The 27,555-nt window shown below is 43.1% G+C and overlaps 2 protein-coding genes and 1 long non-coding RNA gene across 8 annotated transcripts in view; 2 read left to right on the top strand and 1 right to left on the bottom strand.

The window, feature by feature from the left end:
• LOC306664098 overlaps positions 1 to 27,555 on the top strand; it is a 114,589-nt gene that overhangs the window by 17,598 nt on the left and 69,436 nt on the right. The gene's annotated exons all lie outside the window — the stretch shown is intronic.
• Positions 1 to 27,555, bottom strand: part of LOC306663430 (platelet-derived growth factor receptor beta-like) — a gene marked incomplete at its 3' end in the record, with an annotated part of 90,171 nt that overhangs the window by 11,360 nt on the left and 51,256 nt on the right. The gene's annotated exons all lie outside the window — the stretch shown is intronic.
• Positions 10,363 to 27,555, top strand: part of LOC306664088 (platelet-derived growth factor receptor beta-like) — a 56,792-nt gene continuing 39,599 nt past the window's right edge. For 5 of the 6 annotated variants that reach the window (XR_013764626.1, XR_013764627.1, XR_013764628.1 and 2 more), the window contains exon 1: positions 10,363 to 10,776. Coding sequence is in view for 1 of the 6 variants with exons in the window: in XM_079144797.1 (XP_079000923.1) it covers positions 21,645 to 21,768 (124 nt within the window). In the remaining 5 variants the exon portion in view is untranslated. Of the gene's footprint in view, positions 10,777 to 21,574; positions 21,769 to 27,555 lie in introns of all 6 variants that reach the window. The other variant, XM_079144797.1, reaches the window with a different exon arrangement.

Raw genomic sequence — 27,555 nt, 5'->3', positions numbered from 1 at the left:
CACACATGACCCTGGTGCTGAAGCCAAAGTCGATGAGCTTGATGTGGCCTGTGGCATCCACCATGATGTTCTCTGGCTTGAGGTCTTGGTGCACGATGCCCCTGACATGGCAGAAGGCCACGGCACACACCAGCTGGCGGAACAGTCTGAGAGCTTCTTCCTCCTGCATGCCACCCTGCGGGACGTGGTCAAGAGCTGGCCCCCTCCTGCCTGCTCCATCACCATGTAGATATTTCTCTACAGGCCTGACCATAACTCCCAGTGGTCATCTACCTTTGGAGCCTCCAGAACCTCTTCCATTTTCAGAATGGGAATAAGGAAGGACTCCAGACAGTGTTTGCTTTCATGAGCTATGGAGAATGATATTTACTTGTTTAGCAATTAATATTCATGGGGAACTTCAATGTACCTTTCACTTTCAGTATAAAAATCTTTAATATCTTTGGTCTTTGAAAGAGCACAACATATCTATATTGAATATCAAGGTAGTCAATTCCTTTTTCTTCCAACTTTGAATAACTAGTGTTTAACGGATGGCAGCTCCTCACTCACATGGTGATACTATAACAATTGATGTGTTTTCTTAAAACGCCGTAGAGCAGGTATTAACACTTGTGGGTGTGTTGGGGGGGAAGGCTTGTCTTAAACTTTATACAGTCCTACACAGGATGCATAGGCATTACAGTGTGACACCAGTAACTGGGGGGATACATAGAGATGTACAGGAACAGCATTTTCTGGTACTGAAGCTATGCTGCTACAGGTTCACACCAGAGTGATTTCCCTGTCTCCTGCTATAGGGAATGTCCAGGGGAAGTGCACAGACACACCTGTAGGACATCCCTAACATCAAGGATGGAAATTCAACTGTTTCATGTAAAAAATCAATTAGATAGGAGAGAAGATAATCATTACTGGACACTGGGCACAGTGAGTCAGGAACTTGTCCTGCTCTCCTTATAACGACAAAAGGCTCATGAATGAGCAGGCCACCATGCTATCCTTATAAGGTCACATCCCATGGAAACAAATGCTTTCCCCATTCCCTTATGACCCCTTCTTAGGTAATTACATCATACTATTGCCATTTCTGAAAAAAGGCCTTATTTCTAGGTGTGGGATTAGAACCTATACAAATGCTCTACAAGATATAATTTAATCCATAGCACATTTTTTTTCTTTTTTCTTTTTAATTGTAAACAAATGGGATACATGTTGTTTCTCTGTTTGTACATGGCATAAAGGCATACCATTGTGTAATCATAGATTTACATAGGGTATTGTTGTTTGATTCATTCTGTTATTTTTTCCCTTCCCCCCACCCCTCCCACCCCTCTTTTCCCTCTATACAGTACTTCCTTCCTCCATTCTTGCCCCCCTCCCTAACCCTAACTCTAACCCTAACACTAACACCTCCCTCCCCCCATTATGTGTCCTCATCCACTTATTAGTGATATCATTTGACCTTTGGTTTCTTGAGATTGGCTTATCTTACTTAGCATGATAGTCTCCAATTTCATCCATTTGCCTGCAAATGCCATAATTTTATCATTCTTTATGGCTGAGTAATATTCCATTGTATATATATATATACCACAGTTTCTTTATCCATTCATCAATTGAAGGACATCTAGGTTGGTTCCACAATCTGGCTATTGTGAATTGAGCAGCTATGAGCATTGATGTGGCTGTATCTCTGTAGTGTGCTGATTTTAAGTCCTTTGGGTATAGGCCAAGGAGTGGGATAGCTGGGTCAAATGGTGGTTCCATTCCAAGTTTCTAAGGAATCTCCACACTGCTTTCCAGAGTGGCTGCACTAATTTGGAGCCCCACCAGCAATGTATGAGTGTACCTTTCTCCCCACATCCTCGCCAACACCTGTTGTTGCTTGTATTCTTGATAATCGCCATTCTGATTGGGGTGAGATGGAATCTTAGGGTGGTTTTGATTTGTATTTCTCTTATTAGTAGAGATGTTGAACATTTTTCCATATGTTTGTTGATTGCTTGTAGATCTTCTTCTGTGAAGTGTCTATTCATTTCCTTAGCCCATTTGTCGATTGGATTGTTTGCATTCTTGGTGTAGAGTTTTTTGAGTTCTTTATAGATTCTGGAGATTAGTGCTCTATCTGAAGTATGATTGGCAAAGATTTTCTCCCACTCTGTAGGCTCTTTCTTCAAATTGCTGATAGTTTCCTTTGCTGAGAGAAAGCTTTTTAGTTTGAATCTATCCCAGTTATTGATTCTTGCTTTTATTTCTTGTGCTATGGGAGTCCTGTTGAGGAAGTCTGGTCCTAAGCCGACATGTTGAAGATCTGGACCTACTTTTTCTTCTATAATTTGCAGGGTCTCTGGTCTGATTCCGAGGTCCTTAATCCATTTTGAGTTTAGTTTCGTGCATGGTGAGAGATATGGGTTTAGTTTCATTCTGTTGCATATGGATTTCCAATTCTCCCAGCACCATTTGTTGAAGAGGCTATCTTTTCTCCATTGCATATTTTTGGCCCCTTTGTCTAGTATGAGAAAATTGTATTTATTTGGGTTTGTGTCCGTGTCCTCTATTCTGAAATTTTTTTTGTTGTTGTTTTTTTGTTTTTTTGTTTTTTGCGGTGCTGGGGATCAAACCCTGGGCTCTGTGCTTGCAAGGCAAGCACTTTACCAACTGAGCTACCTTCCCAGCCCCCGTGTCCTCTATTCTGTACCATTGATCTACCTGTCTATTTTGGTACCAATACCATACCGTTTTTGTTACTATTGCTTTGTAGTAGAGTTGAAGATTGGTATTGTGATACCCCCTGTTTCACTCTTCCTGCTAAGGATTGCTTTAGCTATTCTGGTTTTCTTATTCTTCCAGATGAATTTCATAATTGCTTGCTCTATTTCTGTAAGGTACATCATTGGTATTTTAATTGGAATTGCATTGAATCTGTATAGCACTTTAGGTAGTATGGCCATTTTGACAATATTAATTCTTCCTATCCAAGAACATGGGAGATCTTTCCATCTTCTAAGGTTTTCTTCAATTTCTTTCTTTAGTGTTCTGTAGTTCTCATTGTACAGGTCTTTCACCTCTTTTGTGAGATTAATTCCCAAGTATTTTATTTTTTTTCGAGGCTATTGTGAATGGGGTAGTTTTCCTGATTATTCTTTCCAAAGATTCATCATTTATGTATAAAAATGCATTAGATTTATGTGCATTGATCTTATATCCTGCTACTTCACTGAATTCGCTTATGAGTTCTAAAAGTTTTCTGGTGGAATTTCCTGGTTCCTCTAAGTATGTAATCATATCATCAGCAAATAGGGATAGTTTGAGTTCTTCTTTTCCTATTCGTATCCCTTTAATTTCTTTGGTCTGTCTAATTGCTCTGGCTAGAGTTTCAAGGATGATATTGAATAGAAGTGGTGAAAGAGGGCATCCCTGCCTTGTTCCAGTTTTTAGGGGGAATGCTTTCAGTTTTTCACCATTTAGAATGATATTGGCCATGGGCTTAGCCTAAATGGCCTTTACAATGTTAAGGAATGTTCCCACTCTCCCTATTTTTTCTAGTGTTTTGAGCATGAAGGGGTGCTGTATTTTATCAAATGCTTTTTCTGCATCTATTGAAATAATCCTGTGATTCTTGACTTTAAGTCTATTGATATGGTGAATGACATTTATTGATTTCCTGATGTTGAACCCACCTTGCATCCCTGGGATGAAACCCACTTGATCATGGTGCACTATCTTTTTAATATATTTTTGTATGCGATTTGCTAAAATTTTGTTCAGGATTTTTGCATCGATGTTCATTAAGGATATTGGTCTGAAATTTTCTTTCCTCGATGTGTCTCTGTCTGGTTTAGGTATCAGGGTGATATTGGCTTCATAGAATGAGTTTGGGAGGGTTCCCTCCTCTTCGATTTTATGGAATACTTTGAGAAGTATTGGAATGAGCTCTTCTTTAAAGGTTTTGTAGAACTCGGCTGAGAACCCATCTGGTCCCGGACTTTTCTTTGTTGGTAGGCTTTTGATGACCCCTTCTATTTCATTACTTGAAATTGGTCTATTTAAATTGTGTATGTCCTCCTCGTTCAGTTTAGGCAATTCATATGTCTCTAGAAACCTGTTGATGTCTTCGAAATTTTCTATTTTGTTGGAGTATAGATTTTCAAAATAGCTTCTAATTATGTTTTGTATTTCAATCGTGTCTGTTGTGATATTTCCTTGTTCATTCCGAATTTTAGTGATTTCGGTTTTCTCTCGTCTTTGTTAGTGTGGCTAAAGGTTTATCAATTTTGTTTATTTTTTCAAAGAACCAACTACTTATTTTGTCAATTTTTTGTATTGTTTCTTTTGTTTCAATTTCATTGATTTCAGCTCTGAGTTTAACTATTTCCTGTCTTCTACTACTTTTGGTGCTGGTCTGTTCTTTTTCTAGGGCTTTGAGCTGTAGTGTTAGGTCGTTTATTTGTTGAGTATTACTTCTTGTATTAAATGCACTCCATGAAATAAATTTCCCTCTAAGTACTGCTTTCATAGTGTCCCAGAGATTTTGATATGATGTGTCTTTGTTCTCATTTACCTCTAAGAATTTTTTAATTTCCTTCCTAATATCTTCTGTTATCCATTCATCATATAATAGCATATTGTTTAATCTCCAGGTGTTGGAATAGTTTCTGTTTTTTACTCTTTCATTTATTTCTAACTTCAATCCATTATGATCTGATAGAATACAAGGTAGTGTCTCTATCTTCTTGTATTTGCTAACATTAGTTTTGTGGCATAATATATGGTCTATTTTAGAGAAGGATCCATGTGCTGCTGAGAAGAAAGTGTATTCGCTCTTGTTTGGATGGTATATTCTACAAATGTCCGTTAAGTCTAAATTATTGATTGTGTTATTGAGATCTATGGTTTCTTTGTTCAATTTTTGTTTGGAAGATCTGTCCAGTGGTGAGAGAGGTGTGTTAAAATCTCCTAGTATTATTGTGTTATGGTCTATTTGGTTTCTGAAATTGAGAAGGATTTGTTTGACATACATGGATGAGCCACTGTTTGGGGCATAGATGTTTATGATTGTTATATCTTGCTGATTTATGCTTCCCTTAAGCAGTATGAAATGTCCTTCTTTGTCCCTTCTGACTAACTTTGGCTTGAAGTCCACATTATCTGAAATGAGGATGGATACCCCAGCTTTTTTGCTGAGTTCATGTGCATGGTATGTTTTTCCCCATCCTTTCACCTTTAGTCTATGAGTATCTCTTTCTATGAGGTGAGTCTCTTGCAGGCAACATATTGTTGGATCTTTCTTTTTAATCCAATCTGTCAGTCTATGTCTTTTGATTGATGAATTCAGGCCATTAACATTCAGGGTTATTATTGAGATATGATTTGGTTTCCGGTCATTTGGTTTATTTTTTAAATTTTATTTATTTATTTATTTATTTGACACGACTTGGTTCCTCCTTTATTTGACAATTCCTTTAGGATAATTCCTCCCTTTGCTGATTTGCTTCTTTGTTTTTCATCTCTTCCTCATGGAATATTTTGCTGAGAATGTTCTGTAATGCTGGCTTTCTTTTTGTAAATTCTTTTAGCTTTTGTTTATCATGGAAGGATTTTATTTCATCATCAAATTTGAAGGTAAGTTTTGATGGGTATAAGATTCTTGGTTGGCATCCATTTTCTTTCAGAGTTTGAAAAATGTTGTTCCAGGCCCTTCTAGCTTTTAGGGTCTGGATTGAAAAATCTGCTGATATGCGTATTGGTTTCCCCCTGAATGTAATTTGGTTCTTTTCTCTCACAGCCTTTAAAATTCTTTATTTTGTATGTTAGGTATTTTCATTATAATGTGCCTTGGTGTGGGTCTGTTGTAATTTTGTATATTTGGAGTCCTATAAGCCTCTTGAACTTGATTTTCCATTTCATTCTTCAGATTTGGGAAATATTCTGATAGTATTTCATTGAATAGATTGTTCATTCCTTTGGTTTGTTTCTCTAAGCCTTCCTCAATCCCAATAATTCTTAAATTTGACCTTTTCATGATATCCCATAGTTCTTGTAGATTCTGTTCATGATTTCTTACCATCTTCTCTGTTTGTTCAACTTTGTTTTCAAGGTTAAATATTTTGTCTTCAAAGTCTGAGGTTCTGTTTTCCAGGTGTTCTATCCTATTGGATGTGCTTTCTATGGAGTTCTTAATTTGGTTTATTGTTTCCTTCATTTCAAGGATTTCTGTTTGTTTTTTTTTTTCAATATCTCTAACTCTTTATTGAAATGATCTTTTGCTTCCTGTATTTGCTCTTTTAACTGTCGATTGGTACGATCATTCAATGCCTGCATTTGCTCTTTCATCTCATCATTCAGTGCCTGCATTTGCTCTTTCATCTCATCGTTTGCTTCCCTGATCATTTTTTTATGTACATTCTGAACTCCTTTTCTGTCATTTCTTCTGCCATGCTGTCATTGGGTTTTATTGATGTAACATCTAAATTTGTTTGGGTCATTTTCTTCTCTTGTTTTCTCATATTGTTCAAGTATCAGTGGACCGCTGAGATATTGCAGATTTCCTCTATTGACTTATAATGTCCCTGAAGATTTCTAGTATATCCCCTCTTAGCCTTCAGTAGGCTGAAGTATTGGAGGAAGTTGATAGTGTGGTGCTCCACAGGGAAGCTGCCTCTCTAGGGGTGGTGGCCTTCAGGTGGGGTATATTCCCTGCTAGTGGGCAGAGGTGCCTCCACTTGTTGACCAATGGTCATCCAAAGGGAAACTAGGCTGCGGGCTGAGGTAAGGCCAGTTTGGGCCTGTGTCTCTGGTTTTACCGTCCTTGTGGGAAAACCTCACCCGGCAGGGAAGACTCACCTGGTGGGGAGGTCTCGCTGGTCAGTTCCCCTCCTAGAGGTTCCCCTCAATCTACAGCTAGCACCTGGGCTGGGCTGCCTTCCTCTGCAACGTTCCCAGGGGCCTGGACCTACCTCCTGGGCCTGGGAGCCTCACCCTTCTCAGATGAGTCTCCTTAGGCTGCCTCTCCTCAGAGAATCTGCCCGCAGTGCTGGAACCTTTGCTCCGCCCTTAAGCATGTCTCTGTGTGGCTCTTCCACCAAGAAGCCTCCTAGGTCCTGGGACCCTGCTCTGCACCTAATCGCCTGGCTATGCAGCCCCTCCTCTGATCAGCCACCTGGAGCCCCGTACAATCGCTCAGAGTCCCAGCGACCCGCAGCACACCTCTTCTTCCAGACAGCCGCCTGGTGTTCCGGTGCGGTCACTAGGAGTCCAAGCCACTCACTGCGTTCCTCCTCCTCCTGCCAACCGCCCGTAGCCCTGGGCAGTCACTCCAAGTCCAAGTGACCAGGCCTATTCCTCCTCCTCCTCCAGGTAGCCCCCCAGGTGTTCAGGAGTGGTCACTCTGAGTCGCTCTGAGTTGCTCTGAGTCCACGTGACCTGCTGCACACCTCCTCTGGGCAGCCACCTGGAGCTTTGGTGCGACCACTCGAGACCAAGAGACCCACCACGCTCCTCCTCCAGGCAGCCCCCCGGTGTTCAGGAGTGGTCGCTTTGAGTCCAAACAACTCACCACTTGCCTCCTCCTCTGACCAGCCGCCTGGAGCTCCAACACAGTCACTGCGAGTCCAAGCGACCCACCGCGCTCCTCCTCCTCCTCCTCCTCCTCCTCCTCCTTCTCCTCCTCCGGGCAGGCCCCAGTGTTCAGGAATGGTCACTTTGAGTCCAGACAGCTCGCCACGCAGCTCTCCTCCTCTGGCAACCGCCCGTAGCTCTGGTATAGTCACTCCGAATCCAAGCGGCCACGCTCCTCCTCCTCCTCCTCCTCCTCCTCCTCCTCCCCAGGCAGGCCCCAGCATTCAGGAGTGGTTGCTCTGAGTCCAAACAGCTCTCCTCGCAGCCCCTTCTCTAGGCCACTGCCCGAAGCCCCAGTGGTTGCTCCGAGTCCCAGCGCTGTGCTGAGCGGCCTCCTCTACGATGCTCCCCGTTGTCCGCATTCACTGCTACAGCGGGGGAGGGGTGTCTCGCTGGGCAGCTCTACTACACAAAGTTCCCTGCGTTCTGGCACTACCCCCCAATCCGGACGCCTCCCCAACGGGAGAGACTCACCCGGCTGCTTTGAGTTGGTCCCAAGTCTCTCAATATCTCCTCTTTTGAATCCTGAGTCCTGGAGCAACATGAAATGCAGCCATCCTCTAGTCCGCCATCTTGAAAACCAATCCATAGCACTTTTTGGTATTATTTTTCTAAGATTTTTTTACCCATAGGTATTGAATTTTGTCATATGACCTTTCTACATCCATCCACACAATAACAGGACTTCCTGGGCTTATCAATTGACTGCATATGTTTATTGAGTATTGTTTTGATGCCCAATCACTCACTATGTTTCACTTTGTCCACCTCTTAAAGGTTCTACCTGCCAACTTCGCCACGCTGAGGACCGATTTTCTTTTATCTTTTGTTTCTTTTTTGACTCCTTGTGGTGAAAGACACTATTCAACATACCTTCATGACATGGAATGTGGTGTATATTGACTTTTTTTTCTTTAGTGAATTATGGAGACTGAAATTTATTTGTTTAAAAATTAGAATTTGTATAGTAAGTCAATAGACTTGTATTTAAAGTCTAAAAATTTGTTAATGACTTTGTGCTTTCTAAGATCTCATCTTATCTACACTAGAGGTATTCAATTCCCTTTTCTTTCAAATAATTGGAGTCTAAAGGATGGGAGCACCTCACTCACATAGCAGTACTACACCAAAATGATGTGTTCTCTAGGACATTGTAGAGCACATTATCACCTATGGTGTCAAGAGGGAGTAGGGATTTTTTATAATTTCCCCAGGCTCTTTATCTGATTTCTCATTGGAAGCTGGTTTCGGAGGTCTCAATTCATGGTCAGTTGGCTCCGTTTTGGGGGCTCCAGGTGAGTCAGGAGAGGACAGTGGAAGAGTGTGGTGGAGGGAAGACGCTCACATGATGATCAGTGATCAGAAAGCAGAGCTATGAGAATCTTCTTTAGCATGTGTGCAAGAACACTTACCCTAACTCTCAAGGTCACAAGCTAACAAAAATTTTTCTCTGTTTCTTGTAAGAGTTGTATAGTTTTATATTTTAGGTCATGAATCCACTTAGAGATAATTTTTGAATAGGTTTTAATGTACAGATCAAGGATTTTCATGCTTGTTGGCTTATTTTGTATGTAGAGAATTCAATTGTTCTCACACTTTTTTTTTTTTTTTTGAAAGGCTGTATTTTCTACATTGGATTATTGTTACACTTCAGGAAGACTCAATTAACCACATACATGTGGGTCTATTCCTGGGCTCTCTTCTGCTCTGTTGCTATACAAGGGTATCCTTTCTCTAGTACCATGCAGCACATATCTAGGTTTCTATAACCCAAGAGTGGTAAGTCTTCTCATTTTGTTCTTCCCTTCCAAAATTGTTTTGGCTATTCTTGTTCTTTCATGTGTCTAAAAAGAAAAAAAATTTAAACCAATGTGTTAATTTCTCCTACACAAAATTTTTATTTTCTGCAGGAATTTTGATTGAAATTTTGGTGAATTCTTAGATCAATATACAGAAAATTGACATACTTAACAATATTAAGATTTTGAATCCATAAACCTCATACATATCATATTATTATTTATTTAGTTCTTCAAATTTTTTCGTCACTGTTTTGGACAATATATGCAGATTTTGCACACATTTAGGAAGATTTATGTCTAAGTATTTCATGGATATTTTTAGAGCTATTTTAAAGAAAACTTTTTTGGGGGGTACTAGGAAATGAACGCAGTGTGCTCTACAATGGAGCTACATCCCAGTCCTTTTTACTTTTTATTTTGAGACAAGTTTCTGTTAAGTTGTCAAGGTTGGCCTTAAGCTTGGTATTTTCCCTCACGAGTTGCTGGGATTATAGGCATGTGCTACCATGCCTGTATTTAAAATAATACTTTACAAAGATAAATTTTAGCTCTAGTTTAGTTTTATATATTGGTCTTGTGCCTATGATCTTGCTAAACTTCCCTTTTAGTTCAAGTAATTTTATAAACGATTTTCATTTTGGCATTTTTTATAAAGACAATCATTTTACTCCAAGTAGGAATAGTTTTTCCCCTTCTTTTAGAATTTGCATGTCTTTTATTTCTTTTTCTTGCCTTCCTATAGTGTCTAGGGTCCCCAGTACAACACTGAAGAGGAGAGTAGCACTTCTTGCCAAGCTTCTCATCTGAGGGGGAAAACATTCAGTTTGTTGCCAGCAAACAATGCCAGCTGTAGGCTCTTTGCAGATGCCCTTTATCTCACTGAACTCATTTCCTACAACTTCCAGTTTGGTGAGAGGTTTTTATCAGAAGTGGACATTGTGTCATCATTGGGACAAAAATACCTGACACAAATAACTGAAGAGGTGGAAAGACTTTGGCTCATCATTTCGGAGTTCTCCATCTATGGTCTGCTGGCTCCATTGCTGTGGGTCTATGGTGAGGCAGAGCATTGTGCCAGAGAGGACATGGTGGCCCAGAATTGCTCATCTCATTGAGGGCAGGAAACAGAGAGAAAGAGAGAGGAAGGGGCTAGGGACAAGGTACAACCCCCAGGGCATGCCTCCAAGACCCACTGCCTTCAATCAGGGCTACCTCTCACAGCCTGCAGCTCTGAGCATTGCTGCACTGGGAACCAAGCCTTCACCACATGAGACTTTGGGGCACAATCCACATTCAAACCATAAGAGACACCGGATATTGTCAAGCCATTTCTTCTGCATCTATTTTGATTCTTGTATGTTTTTTCTTTAACCTGTTGATATGGTAAATTACATTGCTTGATTTTTGCATGTTGAATCAACCTTTAACTTCCGTAATAAATACCACTTAAACCTGATGTATTGACCTTTGTGTATATTCTTGAATTTGTTAATATTTTCTTCAGAATATTTGCAACTATGTTTATAAAGGATATTAGCCTATAGCTTTATTTTCTTGTAATGTCCTTGTGTGGTTATATCAGGACAGTTCCTATAATATAAAATGAGTTGGGAATTATTCTCTCCCATTGTTTATTCTGAAATAATTTGTGTGGAATTCAGATAATCTGATTCTTGCTTATTGGTGGAGTTTGCCTGCAAAGCCATCTGGTTCTGGAAGTTTCTTTTGGTCTGTTTGTTTTTTTGTGGTACTGGGCTTGAACCTGTGGTCTGCTACCTCTGAGGACACCCCCAGCATGTTTTAGTTTGTATTTGAGAGTTGCTAAGTGCTAAGGCTGATCTCAAACTGAGCCTCAGCTTCCTCAGTCACAAGGATTACAGAAATGTACCACCATGCCTGGCTCGTGTGTTCATCAGAAAGGTTTTAACTACAGATTAAACTATTTGAAGAAAATATACAGAACTTATCTTGTTATCTAATTCTTCTTGAATATGATTTGGCTGTTTGTGTCTTTCAGGTGATTTGTTCATTTGCCTAACTTGCTGAATTTGGGGTCATAGACTAGATTCTAACTGTCCCTTTTATGGCTACTCTTTCAGTCCTGATATTTGTGTTTTGAAGTCTGGGGACTCAACTCAGGGTCTTGGGCATGGTAAGCAAGCGCTGTCCCACTGAGCTGCATCTCCAGCTCATTCCAGATAGGTGTAATTGGTGTCTTTCTGGTTTCCTTTTCTTGGTCAATTTTATTGATTTTATTTCAATTAACAGCTTTGGGTTTTGTTGATTTTTTTTCTCTGATTCTTTTGTTCTTGGTTTCATTGATTTCTGCTTTTATATTTTTTTCCTTGCTTATGGCTGCTTTGATTTAATTTCCTTTTTGTAGTTCTGGTCTACTGGCATTTTTATTTATCTAAGTCTTTATCCCTTCTTTTTTGTTTTGTTATTTTAAAATAAAATTTACATAATAAAATGCAGAGGTATTTAGTACATTTACAATGTTGTATAATCATCCTGTCTATCTAGTTCCAAGATATTTTCATCACCTCTGCAGAAAACCTCATACCCATTAAGAAGACACCTTTCATTTTTCTCCCTGTAATTTGTAGAATCCCGTAGTCCACTGCCTGTCTCTGAATTTACATCTTCCGGGTTCCATATGAATGGGATCACATATATCTAATACCCTGTGTCTGGCTTCTTTCACAAAGCACAATGTTTTCAAGGTTCATTCCTATTGCAGCAGGTGTCAGTACTTTAATCATTTTTACAGTTAAGTAATTTTCCATTGTACAGATATGCCACATTTTGCTTATCCATTTGTCAACTGTTTTCACTTCTTTCCTACTGTGTATACTGCTTGTTATGGTTTGGATATGAGGTGTTCTCCCAAAACCTCATCAGTTAGACAATATAGGTATGTTCAGAAGTTAAATGACTAGGTTATGAGAGCTATACTTAATTGATAGAAAAATTCATTTGATGGATTAATAATTCAGTGCATTACTGGGTGGTAACTGTAGGCAGATGGGACATGGCTGGAGGAGGTCACCTGGGTCATCCCTGTAAGGATTGTATTTGTCCCTGGCTCATTGATTTCTCTGTTTCCTGGCTCTCATGAGCTGAAAATCTTCTTTCACCACACAATTCTGCCATGATGTTCTGTCTCACCTTGGGCCTAAAGCAATTGAGTTGACCAAGTATGAACTGAGACCTCTGAAACTATGAGCCCAAAATAGACATTATGTCGTCTAAGTTGTTCTTGTCAGGTATTCTGCTTACAGCAGTGAAAAACTGACTAACACAATGCTGCATTGAACATTCCTTGGCGAACATTGGTTTGAGTCCCTTTTGGTTATACTTAAGAGCAGAATTGCAAAGTCATATGGTAATTCTACATTTAACTTTTTGAGAAACTATCCAACCAGTTAACATAGTAGCTGCATTTCTACCAGCAAAGTACAAATGTTCTAGCTTTTTTCCATATTGTCACCAATACTTGTTATTTTCTGATTTTTTTTAAATTACAGCCAACCAAGTAAATGTGATGTTATAGTTCTTTTTGCTTTTGGTTTGCAATTCCCTAGTGACTAATGATCTTTAGTACCTTCCGTGTAATGTTGATCATTTCCATGTCTTCTCTGGAATTTTTGTCCATTTTAAAATTAAATTGTCTTTTTGTTCTTCAGTTTTGTGACATGCTATCAGTTTCATTCCATTCAACATGTATATATAGAGAGATATAATATACATGTATTTAGAAATATAAATAGTTACAGATATAGATACACATATTCTGGACACTTAGCCTATATTATTAATATATGATTTCCAAATATTTTCTTCCATCCTGTGTTACCTTTTCATTCTCTCAAGCACTTACTTTGATGTATAGAAGCATTCAATTTTGATAAAGTCTAATTTATCTATTTTTCCTTTAGTTGCCTGTACTTTTTGTGATACAGCTAAGAAATCATCTACTAGTTCAAGGTCTTGAATATCATGTATGATTTATTCAAGAGTTTTATATTTTAGCTTTTATATTCATTCTTTTGATTGATTTTGAGTGTTAATTTTTGTATGTGGTACAAATTAAGGGTCCAACTTCATTCATTTGCATTTAGATACCCAGTGTATTTAATACCATTTATTGAAGCAAACATTCTTTTATCATTAAACGATCTCACCACCCTTGTCAGGAATCAATTGATTATAGTTGTGTGTGTTTACTTTTTGACTCTCATTTTTATTCCATTGCTATATATATTTAATTTTATATCATTACTGTGCAGTTTTTTTAGAAAAAATTTTAGTTGTAGACAGATGCAATGCCTTTATTTTACTTATTTATTTTTATGTGGTGCTGAGGATTGAACCCAGTGCCTCACACGTGCTAGGCAAGTGTTTTACCACTGAGCTACACCCCCAGCCCCTGCAATTTTATTTTCTGTGGTTTTGTAGTAACTTTTGAAATTGGGAAGTGTGGCTCTTTTGATTTTGTTCTTCTTTTTCAAGATTGTTTTGATTATTCAGCAGCCCTTGAAATTCCATATGAATTTGAATCTCAGCTTTTCCATTTCACCAAAAAATGACCAGTGGGAGTTTGATATGGATTGCATTGAATCTGTAGGTCACTTTGGGAGTATTGCCATCTTAATAGTATTAAATCTTCCAGTACATGAGAACAAAATGACTTCATGAATTAAGATCTTAATTTCTTTCAATAATGTTTTGTGATTTTTCACTGTATAGGTCTTACACACCCTTGATTAAATTTATTCGAAGAATTTTATTCTTATTGATGTTATTACCCATAAAAGCTATTTTCTTAATTTCCTTTTCAGGGAGGAGTCAATATGGCAGATTAGAGGACATCTGCATTGCTATTCGCTCTAATATTCATGATTCAAGCAGCAGGATTACAGTTGGTCAATAAGTTGAATGAAGGAGAATTTTCCTAAAATTCAAAACTGGATAGTCAGAGTGTCGTAGAGACTCAGAAATTTGGGTACAATGATCAAAGAAGAAAGACTACATGGAGCCAAGGTAGTTGTGGCAGAGGCAGCTGTAGTGGGACTGCCTCAACACAGAGGGAGGGCAGGCGAACCAAGAGAGAAACAGACAACAGACAGATTCAGTACAGAAAAAATGCAATGAGGGGAGCAGCTTGAACTCAGAGGCTGCTCTGTGCACTGTGCTTGAAATTTGCTCTCTGTCTCTCAACTGGCAGTGGAGAACTGAAAGGGAGCCCCCTTGAGGGAGCCAGAGTTACGGCTGCTGCTGGAACCTGGAGATCAAAGGACACAGGGTCCAGACAAGCTCCTACCTGTGGCCTAGCAGAAGGTGAATGAAACAGGCACAGGGAAGACTGCACCCCAGGGGACTCCAGTTGTAGAAGTGAAGGGGAGCCCAACTTCTCCTTTGAGCCTGCTGAATCACGTGACCAAGTGAAGTTGGTAGGGAATTGTTTTAGTTGGCTTTTTGTTGCTGTGACTAAATGATCTGACCAGCACCACTGTAGAGGAGGAAAAGTTAACTTGAAGGCTCAGGGTTTCAGAGCTCTTAGTCCATAGGAGGCTGGCTCCATCCTTAGGGCTCAAGGTGAGGCAGAATATCATGGAAGAACAGTGTGGCAGAGGGAAGGAGCTCAGGTGGTGATCAGCAAGCAGAGAGAGAGAACTCCACTCTCCAGATACAAAATAGATATCCCAAAGCCATGCCCCCAATGTCCCACCTCCTCCAGCTGCGTCCTGCCAGCCCTCAGTTCCCACTCAGTTACTCCCTCTCAGGATGTAATCACTGATTGGGTTAAGACTCTCACAACCCAATCATTTCCCCTGAACTGTGCATAATCTTAAATGTGAACTTCTGGGGGACACCACATGTAAACCATAACAGGATTCTGACCAGGTAGGTGCGAATATGCTCAGGACCTAAGACTGGGAAGGCCGTGTTCATGGCAGTAGTGTGTGGAGGCTTGGCTTCCCTGCCCCATGAGTAGAATTCTTGGGAGGCTTCTGAGATCCAGACTCTTGACAGCGATCAGCAGCTAGGAGGCTCTAAGAGTGAGTTAATCTCATCTCTCCAGAGCACATCCCACATGGCAAAGCCCCCGAGGCCTCATTAGACCTAAGCACTACTTGCTGGAACTGCATAGATTGGCTCTGTGTGGACCAAGCTAAGAAGAGAAGCTGAGAATTACTCCAAACAGCTTTTGTCCTGGGCCACTCTGACTGGAAGCCCCTACAGCAACATTAAAAGAGGAAAGGTTTAACTACCCCTCGTCCTTGCTGTTTTCTCAGTTCATAGCTCAAGAAGAAACACCAAGAAAGATACTCAGGCATCGACAGCGACCATTCATTCTAGTCGACTATTTTGACCACCTATTGGAAATGATTCCTTCATTTCCTCATTAGGAATATTTTTTTCTTTGTGTGTGTGTGTGTGTGTTTTACTGTGTTTATTGGTTTATGGACACATATACATATATGTATCCCTTCCCCTCCCCCTCTCCTTCCTCCTCCTCCTCCTCCTCCTTCTTCTTTTTAAATGTAGTTATTTTTCCATGCCTTGACTTTTGAGGTTTAGGGTATGGAGTTTGTATATTTTGGTTTTGTTTTGTATTGTGTCATTGCTCCTGTTTATGTCTTCTCTCCATTTGGTAACAGCTAAATTCTATTGTTCCCCCTATCTTTACATTATTTGCCCTATTTTTCCTCCTTTCTCATAACCATCAACTCTTACATCTTTGCTGTATTCTCTCTTTTAACTTTTTGAAATTATAAACCTTTCTACCTTCCTATCACATTTCCTTTTCTCTTAATTAATTGTAATTTATCATTTTTTAGAACAGATTTTTAAGTAATGTTAGTACAAAAAGACTAGGCAGGATGCAAACCTCATACATCATCTCAGCTCTTTATTCAGGGGGATGAAATGGTGCCCGTGGACCCACTCTCCTGGTGGAAAATGAGCCACTGAACAAAGAAAAGGACGGGGTTCATACAGGTTATTTTGAGGGGTGGTCTAGTGAACACGTGTCAGTTTAGCTTAGTTAGGAATGTGAGCCTTTCGGTCAAGGTCTGTGGACAGTGCCATAAAGGATTTTGCTTTGGAGGAGATGTTGCCTCCTAGAGACTGTTCTCTTTTCAGGATGATGAACATCCCCTTTGCCTGCAGCCAGCATCTGGAAAACAGTCGTCTTGGGAGATGAAAGCTGTCAATGCAGGGCCTTCGTTTTACTCCCTTTTCTTTTTCGCAGGCCTCATTACTTAGGGAATTTTTATTCTCCATATCCATTATGTAATTTCTGCCCCACCACTAATGCTGTTGCAATTATTACTTATGTGGATGAAATAGTTGACAGCTATTTTTTGGTTTAATGTCAGATCTAGTTTATGGCTACTTATTGTTTTTGCTGTTTACAATTGCTGATCCCAGCATTTCTGTGACTTTTGTGTGTGTATGCCAGTTAACCTTGTAGATGTCCTAATAGGAACCAGGTATTTATTTTAAAGCTGTATCTTGTTTGCATTGACTGTAGCAATTGTTTGTTTGCCCTATTCTGTAAGGTGCTGGGAAACTACAGGGATACTACAAGTTCACAGAGTAGAGACTCTTCTACTAAACTGAGTTCAATCAGAAAATATTGCACCTTGCTCCACACACAAATTATCAACACTCAATTTTCAACTAGACTTTAATTGAAAGAATAGAAGAACAAAAAATCCAAGTAGATATGGCTAAGGTTGGGCCCTCAGATCTCACCTTGGACATCCATTGCTACAGCAAAGTAGAGAATATATAATGGAGTTTTATTCAGCCACAAAGAAAAATGAAATTATGTCGTTTGCAGGAAAATGGATGGAACTAGAGACCACAACATTAAGTGAAATAAGTTAAACCTAGAAGGTCAAGGGTCATGTTTTCTCTTTTATGCAGAAACTAGAGAGGAAAAAGGAAAATAAAGATGAGGGCAGATCTCATGAAAATCAAAGGGAGATAGTAGAGGAAAGAGACCGAGGGGTGGCAGGGGGGAAGTGCTGGGGTGATACTGGACAAATTATGTCATTATATTGTGTGCCTGCAGAAATGTGTAACAACAGATCCCATCATTATATATGACTACAATACATCAATCAAAAATGTGGAAGAAAAAGGGAATTTAAAACTTTCTTTTTGAATTATTGCTAGTATGTAGACTAACAATTGAGTTTCAGTGTTGATATTGTATTCTGCAACCTTGCTGTATTCATTTCTTAGCTGTGATAGTTTAGTTTTATGGATCCTTTATACATCAGATCGTGTCCTCTGTGAATTGAGATCATTTTACGTCTTCATTTTTATTTCTTTTTCTTCTTAATTGCTCTAGCTAGATCTTCCAATTCAATATTGAATAAAAGTGGTGAGAGTTGGCCTCCACCATCTAAGGGGGAAAGATTTCAGTCTTTAACTGATGAGTTAGGGGTACTTTTTCAAAGGTGCCTCTAGTCATGTTGAGAGTGTTCCATCTCATTACTAATTTGTCAGGTATATGTGTACATATATGCATATAAATATATATTTTAATCACAAGGCACGTTCCCTTTTGTCAAAGGTTTTCTCTATCAATTGAGATGATCATGCACTAGTTTTCACTCTACCTATATGATATATTACATTGTTTTCATGGGCTTACTGCCTTTGCATTCTGGCATAAATTCCAGTTGGTCATGGTACATACTCTGAGTAATCCTTTAATATGCCCTTGAATTTGGTTTGATAATATTTTGTTGGAAATTTTGCATCTATAGCCACCTATCTATATTGGACTATGGGTTTTTTTTTTTTTCTTGAAATGAGTAACAGTGGCCCAGGGCCTGTCCCCAACAGCTGTGCCTTGCAGGCAGTGGCTGTGTGCAGCTTCTGGGAGTGTTGGGCACTATACAAATTGCTGAACTGCACAGGAGCCGGACATTACCAGTGGTATTCTAATCTTACCCACCGCACAGTGCCAGTGAGGTCGCCCTATCATGCACAATATGTCCTAGACCTGGTGAACAGCTGCTACTCACTCCATTTTTTTAAGCTTTGTTTGGTTACCAACCGGCCAACAGACACCCAAAAAACCTAGGTCCACATTTCCTGAGAGTCTACTATATGCCAGGATCAGTGCCAGGCACAGGGATACTGCAGAGACCTGAGCAGAATTTCAGTGTGCCCAGGGTTTCTGAGTCAGTGGAGGAAACAGACACTGGTCAGAGGATCCTTCAAATATTCTCTTAGTGATGTGTGGAGCCGGCAGGTGGCAGCCAGAAGATAAAAGCAGGATTCCTGAGAAGAGAGTGCCAGGAGGGCCACTCACTGCCACCTGTGATGTCCCCAAGCCTGGAGATTAGCATTCTGACAGAGAAGTGATAAATGAGGATAAAACATGTTAGGCCCCTTCTGTGGAGGGGGAATGAATTATACCTCTCCCACTTCCAGTCCCTTCCAATCCTTCCTTCTTGGCTTAGTGTAACTGCTTATCAGTGGGGACTCAGGAGACTAGGTTGGAGTCCTGGCTCTGCTGCTGACACTGTGGGACCTTGGCAAGCCCCTTCTCTTCCCTGTAACTTGTTTTTCCTGTCTGTATAAGAAGGTGGGAGGTGGGGGAGTTCTTCCAGCTCTGACAGCTGGGTTTCCTGGCTTGTCCCATTTCCTAGGTATGTATCAGAACTGGTGTGGGTGAAGGTGGCAGAGGCTGGCTACTATACCATGCGGGCCTTCCATGAGGATGCCGAGGCTCTCCCTCAAGCTGCAGGTCAATGCTGATCATCGCCTCTGTCCCCTCTTCCCTTCTACTTCCCTGCCCCCATTCCCTCTTCCTGCACTGTCCTCCCACCCACCAGAAGACCTGAAGAAGGATCTGGAACCCAGGAGGCTGGTTTCTTGGCCATTGACCTGGCATGTCCCTTCTCTGGGCCTCAGTTTTCCCAGCTGTAAAGGGAGGCCATCAGGCTAGAGTGGTGTTTTAAAAACCTTGGGCGTTCATGTCCCAATGGCAAAAATTTTCTTTCTCAGTCCATTTATATGGTAGTACTAATTCAGTAGATATTTAATGAGCAACTACAATATGCTACTCTGAAGTTCTTAAAGTCTTTTCTTTGGGAAGAGACATATATTTAACAGTAGGGATTTAAACCTCAGAAAATAATAGTCAATATGGGAAGGAATTAAAAATGCAGGATAGAGAAGATTCAGAGTGCTGGGCAGAGGGGCTGGTGAGGCACACTTTTAAATATAGTGATCAGGGTTGACCTTGTTTTCTTTGGTTGGATTGAGGAAGTGAATATGTGAAGAAAATGAGGATAATTGGGGAGACAGCACCCCTGGTTGGGCAAAGGCCATAACAATGGCAGAAAGTCCAGAAGAGGGAGAGAAGAGGAGTGTCAGGGGATGAGGTCAGAGCAGAGATGGGGTAGGGGCAGTGAGAGGGCAGAAGTGCAGGTGCTTTAGGGTCTGGTACAACTTTGGCTTCTACTGAGACTTAAACAAAAAGCCATTGCAGGGATTGAGCTTAGGAGTGTCATAGTAATGTGTGGAGAGCAGTGATCTGAATCTTGGTGCTCTGACTTCGTTGATGCTGTGTTCCTCTGGGAACTTCCTGCCAAGTGGCTATGGTGATGCCTGGCACTAGAAAGCTCCCTGCAAAGGAGCAAAGCTGTATCATTCAGGTCCTTGAGCTCAGACACCACTCCCGGGGACAGAGAATTCTTAGCAAAACGGATATCCCTAATGTCTCGCCAATCCCGCATCCTTCAGATCGCCTGCTTTGCTCAAACTTCCCCCACAAATTATCTTTTGATGAAACCTATATAATAAACGTATTGTTCTACCTCTGAGTCACTCATCCTCCATAAGAGGGTGATGTCCCACCTATCCTCAACTCTTTCTCTCTATATATGTGTCTGTTTGTCTTTTTCAATCACCCATTGTCCCTCCTGGGTGCTTTCTAAATCAAGGACTGCTGCTGAGAGATGGGTCCCTGGCAGTGAGGACTTCATGTTTTGTCAATTAAGACAAAATTGAACCTCTCCATTGTAAATAGAAAATCAGCATCACGTATTGTAAATATAAAGTCACAACTAAAATCAACTCCAGGGAGACAAGACAAATGCTATCCAATTTCAGATTCATGAATTGGGCTGCCCAGGGCTCTGAGCTCTCTTTGTTAAGAGGGAAGGTTAGGAAGTCTGAGAGGTGTTAAGGACAGACTAGCACCCTACTGATACGTTCCCTTTGAAGTAGCCCAGGGGAAATCCATCAGCTTTCCAAGTATTCCTGGTATCTGTGTTCACCTGAGGTCTGCAGCCCTCCCCTGAGGGAGGCTCTGGGCCAGTCTCCCTGAGGGCTTCTCCTGTTGAGGGTCTATTTTCACCTCCCCTTCTTCCTCCTGATTCTGGACCTTCCCTGATGCAGTCCCTGTCCCTGTCCCTGTGCTGGAGCTGAACGAGATTCACCTACCAAAAGGGAGCAGATGTTCCACTGTCTCCACCAGGGCATGCCCCAGCAAAATGTCACCTTTTATACCTGCAGAGACCTCCAAAGGTGAGCAGATCCTGGACCTTACTTTCCTAGGGCACCAGAGCAGGCAGAAGGACCCAGTGGAAGTTACCTCGTCCTCTCTTTCCTCTGGCACATTGCTCCAGACTAGAGCCACATCCTAGAAGACCATTCCATCACCTCCTTGGAGATGCTCTGCATGACCTAAATTTCCCTTTCCTTACCTTGACCACTGTGCTGTCCTCTGTCCAGCACAGTGTAGGCTCTGTGCCCAGAAAGGCCTCACCCTCCTTTCCAGTAGATGTTTTGTTTTTGACTAGGGCTGGTTGTAGTGTAGTGGGTAGAGGCAGGGTTGAATTGAGGATCTAACCTACCTCAACAGACTGCGTGGTGACCTTGGTGATCAAAATCAGGAGTTTGCGATCTGGAATTCTGGGTTCTGTAATGAGTGCGCCACCTGCTGATCAATCTAGGGAATCACAGGAGGAACCCCTTGAGGAACAGGAAACTGGTCACAGGAACAGGACATGGTTGTTTCTGCTGCCACCATGCAAGTCACTGTCTGCCTTTGACCTCATTTTCCTCCTCTGCAGAAGGATGAGACTACAAGCTGATCCCTACTCTTTTGACAGGTGTCCACACGAGCTGCCACCCACACCGCTGGGGATCACTTCCAAGGAAGAAAGCCAACTGGAGACTAATATGATGTACTGGGTGGAGGGGCAGGAGTCCAAGATGGTGAGAAAGCTGTGCCTGGGCCATGTGAATCAACCACTGTGCAACCCGCTGGGCCAGGATGTGCAGGAGGTTACCGTGGTGCCACATTGTGAGTCTCCCCAGCTCACCCCCACCTTGACCCTGCCATATATGGGGACTGATCCTGTGGCCCCACAGTGGGCCAGGTTAGCATATCCATAGGTACACAGGAGCATTGTGAAATCCATCCGAGCGTGTTCCTCTGCACCTTACCCAGTACATGGTGGATGCACGTGTACAAACACAAGTGCAGAAACCATGGTTTGAGTAGCGCTGTCTGCTTCTACAGAGAGAATGTAAATTGGATATGGAGCCCTGACCATGAGCAGCCCTGATCCCAGGACACAGTTGCAAACTCTGTGTGTAGAGTTCTAAACTTTGTGCTGAAGAATGCCTAATCCCCAGACACACAAATAAAGCCAGAGTAAATGTCTGTAAGCATGTACTCAGGCATGCATGATGCTTATTTGAATGTGTAAGCCCGCAGAATATATGTTTATAAGTCATGTACATAAGCATGCCCCCCATCTCAGGCTGTGTATAAACCCCCATGCATGTGTACAAATAACACATGTGTAATTCCTGGGCATATGTGTCATGGGTCATAGTGCATGTCTGTAAGCATGTCATTGCAGCACATCCTCTGGAAAAATGTGTGAACCCGTGTGAACACATACCTGAACACATGTGCCTGCTGTGAGCGCAGATATCTAGAAGGGACACATCCATGCACAAATCTTACACATAAGAACAGCCAATGGGCCAGCCTTGACTGTCATCCTAGTGCCTGTAGTTCAAATGGGATGGGGGTGGGAGTAAGCAGTCTTACTTGGGATCAACACTTTGATCAAAAGCCTGGAGCGGGAAGGGGCCAGATGTGGGACTGGGGAAAAGTGCTGGGGAAAAAGTCCTGCAGGTCAAAGCTGAAAGATGACTGGCAGTCAGCCTGGTGAGCAAGAGTGTCCTAGTCAGAGGGACTAGGGTGTGGGAAAGCCTGGAGGCAGGGCGGGTTCTAAGAAAGGAAAGGAATTCCAGCTGCCTGGAGCATGGGGTGGGTGTGGATTTGGGGATTGAGGTGGGGAGGAAAAGAGCAAGGCAGTGGTGTTATTGGGGTAGACAGAAGCCAGAGCCAGCAGGCTCCGAGGTCCACATGAGGCTTGGTGCACACTTGTGTACTCGAGCAGGCTTAGTGGCCTTGTACATGTGCGTGCCTGTTGTATACTCTGGTCTCTGTCCCCTGCCCTGTGAGTGTGAGTGGGTTTTTAAAGACATCCTTACTTCACATGCACACATGTCCCTGAGCAAGTGGGCACCTGGGCAGACAGTGTGGACTCCCTGACCTGCAGACCAGCTCTGAGTGAAGGCAGAAGTTCACCTGCAGAGGTGACGCCATGCATCATGTCCTGGACTGAGATGGCTGTGGGACAGCTCCTCTTTACTCAGAGGACTCCAGGAGGATGCAGGCTTTTCCCCCAGGCCCTGGATGTGTGAGGCTGCTGGAGAGAAGGGAGCAGACAGTGGTGTGGGTCTGTGACCCTGAGGAGGACATGAGGCAGGACAGGGTTTCCTAGGGATCAGAGAAGGGCGGGAACCGGACAGAGGAGGAAGATCCAATTTCCCAAGGGACAATCGCATATCCAGTGGGGAAGGCAGGGGTGATGAAGTTCTGGCTGGGGTGAGGGGAGGGAAGAGGCTGAGGTCCTGGGTTAGAGGTGACTCAGGGATTGAGGTTCCCTGTTAGCCCTATTGACTGCCATCACTGTCCACTCCTAGCTGGGCTCAGGTTGGAACTGAACAGAAGTCTGGTAGCAGGCTCCTTGTTTAGTCTGGGTTAATGGGCCGTGATGGTTCAGCATGTGACTACCTAAGTGGCAGGCCACAGAGTCCATGGGCTACTTCGTCAGGCATGGAACTCAAGAGTTCTGACCAGCTGTGACAGCCCAACAAGGGCATGGCCCTCAGAGGCTCATGGTCCCATAGGAGACCCAGGCAAAGCACAGGAAGCCAGAGAAGGGCTTTGTACCCAGCCTAGAGCTGGGGCAGAAAGATAATACTGACCCTGGTGGGACCAAAGTCACTCGGAGGCCATAAGCATCTGAACTGGGTGTGGTGACTGAGGGGATGGAGGTTAATAAGAGAGGATGAAGGTGTGGCCCAGAGAAAGAGGCTGAGGGTCTGACATCTTAGGTGGTGGGGGGCTTCTGTCCAGTAGAATCGGTAGGAAGGGATTCTGATGGCTGCAGTGGATTAGGGGAGGGCAGCTACCCACTTCCTGCTTGCTCATGGCCTGCTCTGGTCTCTGTCCCCAGCCCTCCCCTTCAGGGTGGGGGTGAGCTCAGCCATCCTGGCCTTGGTGGTTCTCAGAATCATCTCCTTCATCATCACCTCTGGAAGGAGGTGAGTCCCATCTGGCCTAGTGTGTAGTGTTGGTACCCTTGGTCTGCAGGGCCCCCACCCCATGCTGCAGGATCTGACCACAGGTGGGGTCCAGCATGGAGCTCAGGTGGAAATTCTTAACTCAGGGTCTCTGAGCTGCCTCCATCTCCAGCAGTCTGGGCTGACACAGGCTGATCCAAACTGTCCTGGGTCCCCTGGCCCTGGCGCCCTCCAACCCCAGGTCCTGCTTTTCCCCGTCACCCATGGAGACTCCTACAGTGCATTCAGATCTTCTTAACTAATCTACAATTGCAATGTTAATCCCTGAGATTTCACCACTCTGTAATTCCAAAATGTTAAGATTCCCAAACTAGCATTACTGTCCTGCAGGATTCTATCACTCTGAGTTCATTCCTGTGATTTCAGCATCCTCAATTTCAACATTCAAAAGTTCCATCCTGTGAGATCCCTCAGGGACGACCTAATGTGGGCAGGTTCCACGTCCAGGGTTTCCTGCTCCTCTATTTCCACTGGAGCAGCACGGGCTCCAAGAGAAGCCACTAGGTTGTTTTGCTGAGCGAGGCCCCAGGTTGCCAGGTGCTTCTCAACCTGTCACAGCCTTAATGGTTCCTCTGTATCCCCTCCTTCAACCGGAGCCTCTGCGTACCTATTCCCTAGCCCATGAGGACCTTGACTTTCTGTGTGACTTCAGTTTTTCCCTGCCTCTCTTGAGTCTCAGGGTTTCCTGCCCCATTTGTCCTATGAGTCTGTACCTAGTGACTTTAAGTCCAAAGTCTCTGATACTCTTTTCTTGTCCTGGCCCTGCAGAAGACATGCTGTGAGACTTTATGGGAGGTCATAGAGTCTGTGAGCTCAGTGAGCACATCTATGTGGACCCATGCAGCTGCCCTGTGATTCCATGTGGGAACTGTTGTCATGAGCGGCAGAGAGGCAAGTGACTAGAATTTGGTTCCAAACAAGTTGGCTTTATTTGATACACTCGGGATAATTCAAACCTTAATATTCCTAATATCACACATCAATCAAATCATATGGCAAATAAACACACCTCAGTCAAATGGTCCAAAGTCCTCTCTGGGGCTGGGGAGATAGCTCAGCTGGTAGAGTGCTTGCCTCGTAAGCACAAAGCCCTGCGTTCGATCCCCAGTACCGCAAAAAAAAAACAAAAACAAAAACAAAAAAACAAAGTCCTCTCTGCCTTGTCGGTTCCGACAACCCCGAATGTGATCTATCTTAGTTGGTGAGAAGACGACGGGTGGTCTCGGAACTTTTCCTCTGGCCGATGGTCTGAAGATCAAGGACAGGCAGGCTCTGCTGGTGGTGAAGCTGTCAGAGCAGCAGAGTCTCGGCAGTGTTGACGGATGATTGGTGGGGCTCGCGGACCTGGCTGACATGGATTCGTCAGGAGATTTGGGCTGAGCCCAGGAGCTGTCTGAGGGGTGCATTTATATACCCTTCTTCTTGACTTGTTTCCAATTCTGGTCCAGATGGTGTCTTATCTCCCTGGTGCAGCGCTCTCGTGACACTTATGTCTTTCTGGCTTGCTGTCCACTAGGGGCTTGCCACTTATTCGTCAGACATCCAAGTCTGCTCCTTTCAACTGTGTGGGACCATCTTGTGCTTGGTCAGTCCTGGGAGGTCTCATCGTACACCAGATTGGAGATGTGCAGGGAAGGCTATCATGGGTTTGGTCTCAGCCTAGCCATGACTAACTATGAGACCTGGGGTTGATATGTTACCTTCTGGCCCCCAGTTTCCTCCTCTGTAAAATGAGGTCAGAAGGAACCTGAGGCACTGTATAACATTGATCCTGTGAGCCTGAGACTCTGAGTTAGGACCCTCTATGACAAGAAAGGAAGCACCGAGGACAGGCCCAGTGTCAGCTGTGCTTCATCTCATTAGGGAGGCTGAAGGGGTATGGAGCTGTGCTCCCATGGGGAGGGAGGAGGGCTCCTAGGAAGTCAAGATGGGACAGAGAGCAGGCAGGACTTTGATGAGACACTAGGAAGGCTTGAGAAGCATTATGGGTGTAGGAGCTTTTTTCAGGGCAGCACATGAAGTCCAGAGGGATTTGAGAGATGTGTAGGTTGACCGAAGAGAGTGGCTCTTCCCTATTCCTTTGTGGAAATGGGTAGTAGAGGTTCCTGGTGGGCCAGGAACTGGAATCATCTTATCCTAGGATGTACCCATGGTGGCCCATTCATAGGCCACCATGAATATGGTCATCAAGATGCTGAAATTTGAGTCCTGGTTGCCTGCTTCTCTCTCATACGGGGCTCCACTTCCCGTCTACCCTCTCCCAGGACATTCAGTTTCTCCCAGAGTAGCTGGTTTTGATGTGCTGGACACAAGGACTGAGGTCACACCAGGAGAAGGTCCTGAGCCTGGCCTCCTGCTCCCTCCCTCTTTCCTTGCCCAGGTTGTGGGCACGCATATCCCCCTGTACCAGGTTCTGTGATCTTGCAACACAAAGCGGGCGGAGGAGCCTGGGTAGCCCCCATGAAGAAGAAGAAGGAGGAGGAGGAGGAGCAGGAGGAGGAGGAGGAGGAGGAGGAGAAGAAGCCGCCGCCTCAGTGACCAGTTGACCTGAGCCCTTTCCCTGTAGCCATGGCCCGCAGCAGTTAGACTCAAGCACTCATGTCAGAGTTGAAGACCATGAGCCACCTCAGGCCCCACCTGGGTGGGTCAATCTGCTGGGGGCCTGCACCTAAGGAGGTAGGAAAGCCATGTCCAGGGTTCTGTGAAATGCTACTGACCCACTCTGCCTCATCTGTGGACACCAGGACAGCGTAGTGGGAGGGGCCACGCCCTTCTACAATCTCCTTCACAGCCCAGATGGATGAGGCACTTAGGAACTCACAGAATCCTATCTTCATGGCCAAAGGACTCTTCAGGGTTCCAGTCCTGGTAGATTCTAAATCAAAGTGTCCTTGGGTTGTTTCTATTTTCACAATATGTTTAGAAAACTATAATAAATAACAGATCATTTGACACTGAGAAGAGTCATGTTATTGCCCCCACCCTACCTCCTTTGGAGACCACCAACGAGCAAACTGGAATCTGCTTTCCTTCTGATCACAGAAGAAAATGCCTCATTCCATGAGTGTTTATTTGAAGCTCTGATTGCAAGTTGAACTGCAAAAAAAGAAGAAAGTAATATTATTACCATTTGTAGCTGTTTTGTGACATTTGGGATTTTCCTCAGGATTGTGCAATCAGATCAAAATACAGAAGTATGTTGCATCAATAGGCCAGTTTATATATGCAAGGATCACTCATTTCAAAAGTTATGACTTTTTTTTTTTCTTTTTGGTACAGGAAATTGAACCCTTGGGCCCTTAGCCACTGAGCTTCATCCCCAGCCCTTTTTATTTTGAGACTTTTGCTAAGCTGCTGAAGGTTTCACTGAGTTGCCCAGACTGGCCTTGAATTTGTCATCCTCCTTCCTCAGTCTCCAGAG

Source organism: Sciurus vulgaris (genome assembly GCF_902686455.1).
Source record: "Sciurus vulgaris genome assembly, chromosome: 6".
Lineage (NCBI taxonomy): Eukaryota > Metazoa > Chordata > Mammalia > Rodentia > Sciuridae > Sciurus > Sciurus vulgaris.
The sequence above is the reverse complement of the archived record's forward strand: the minus strand, read 5'-3'. Positions and strand labels throughout refer to the sequence as shown.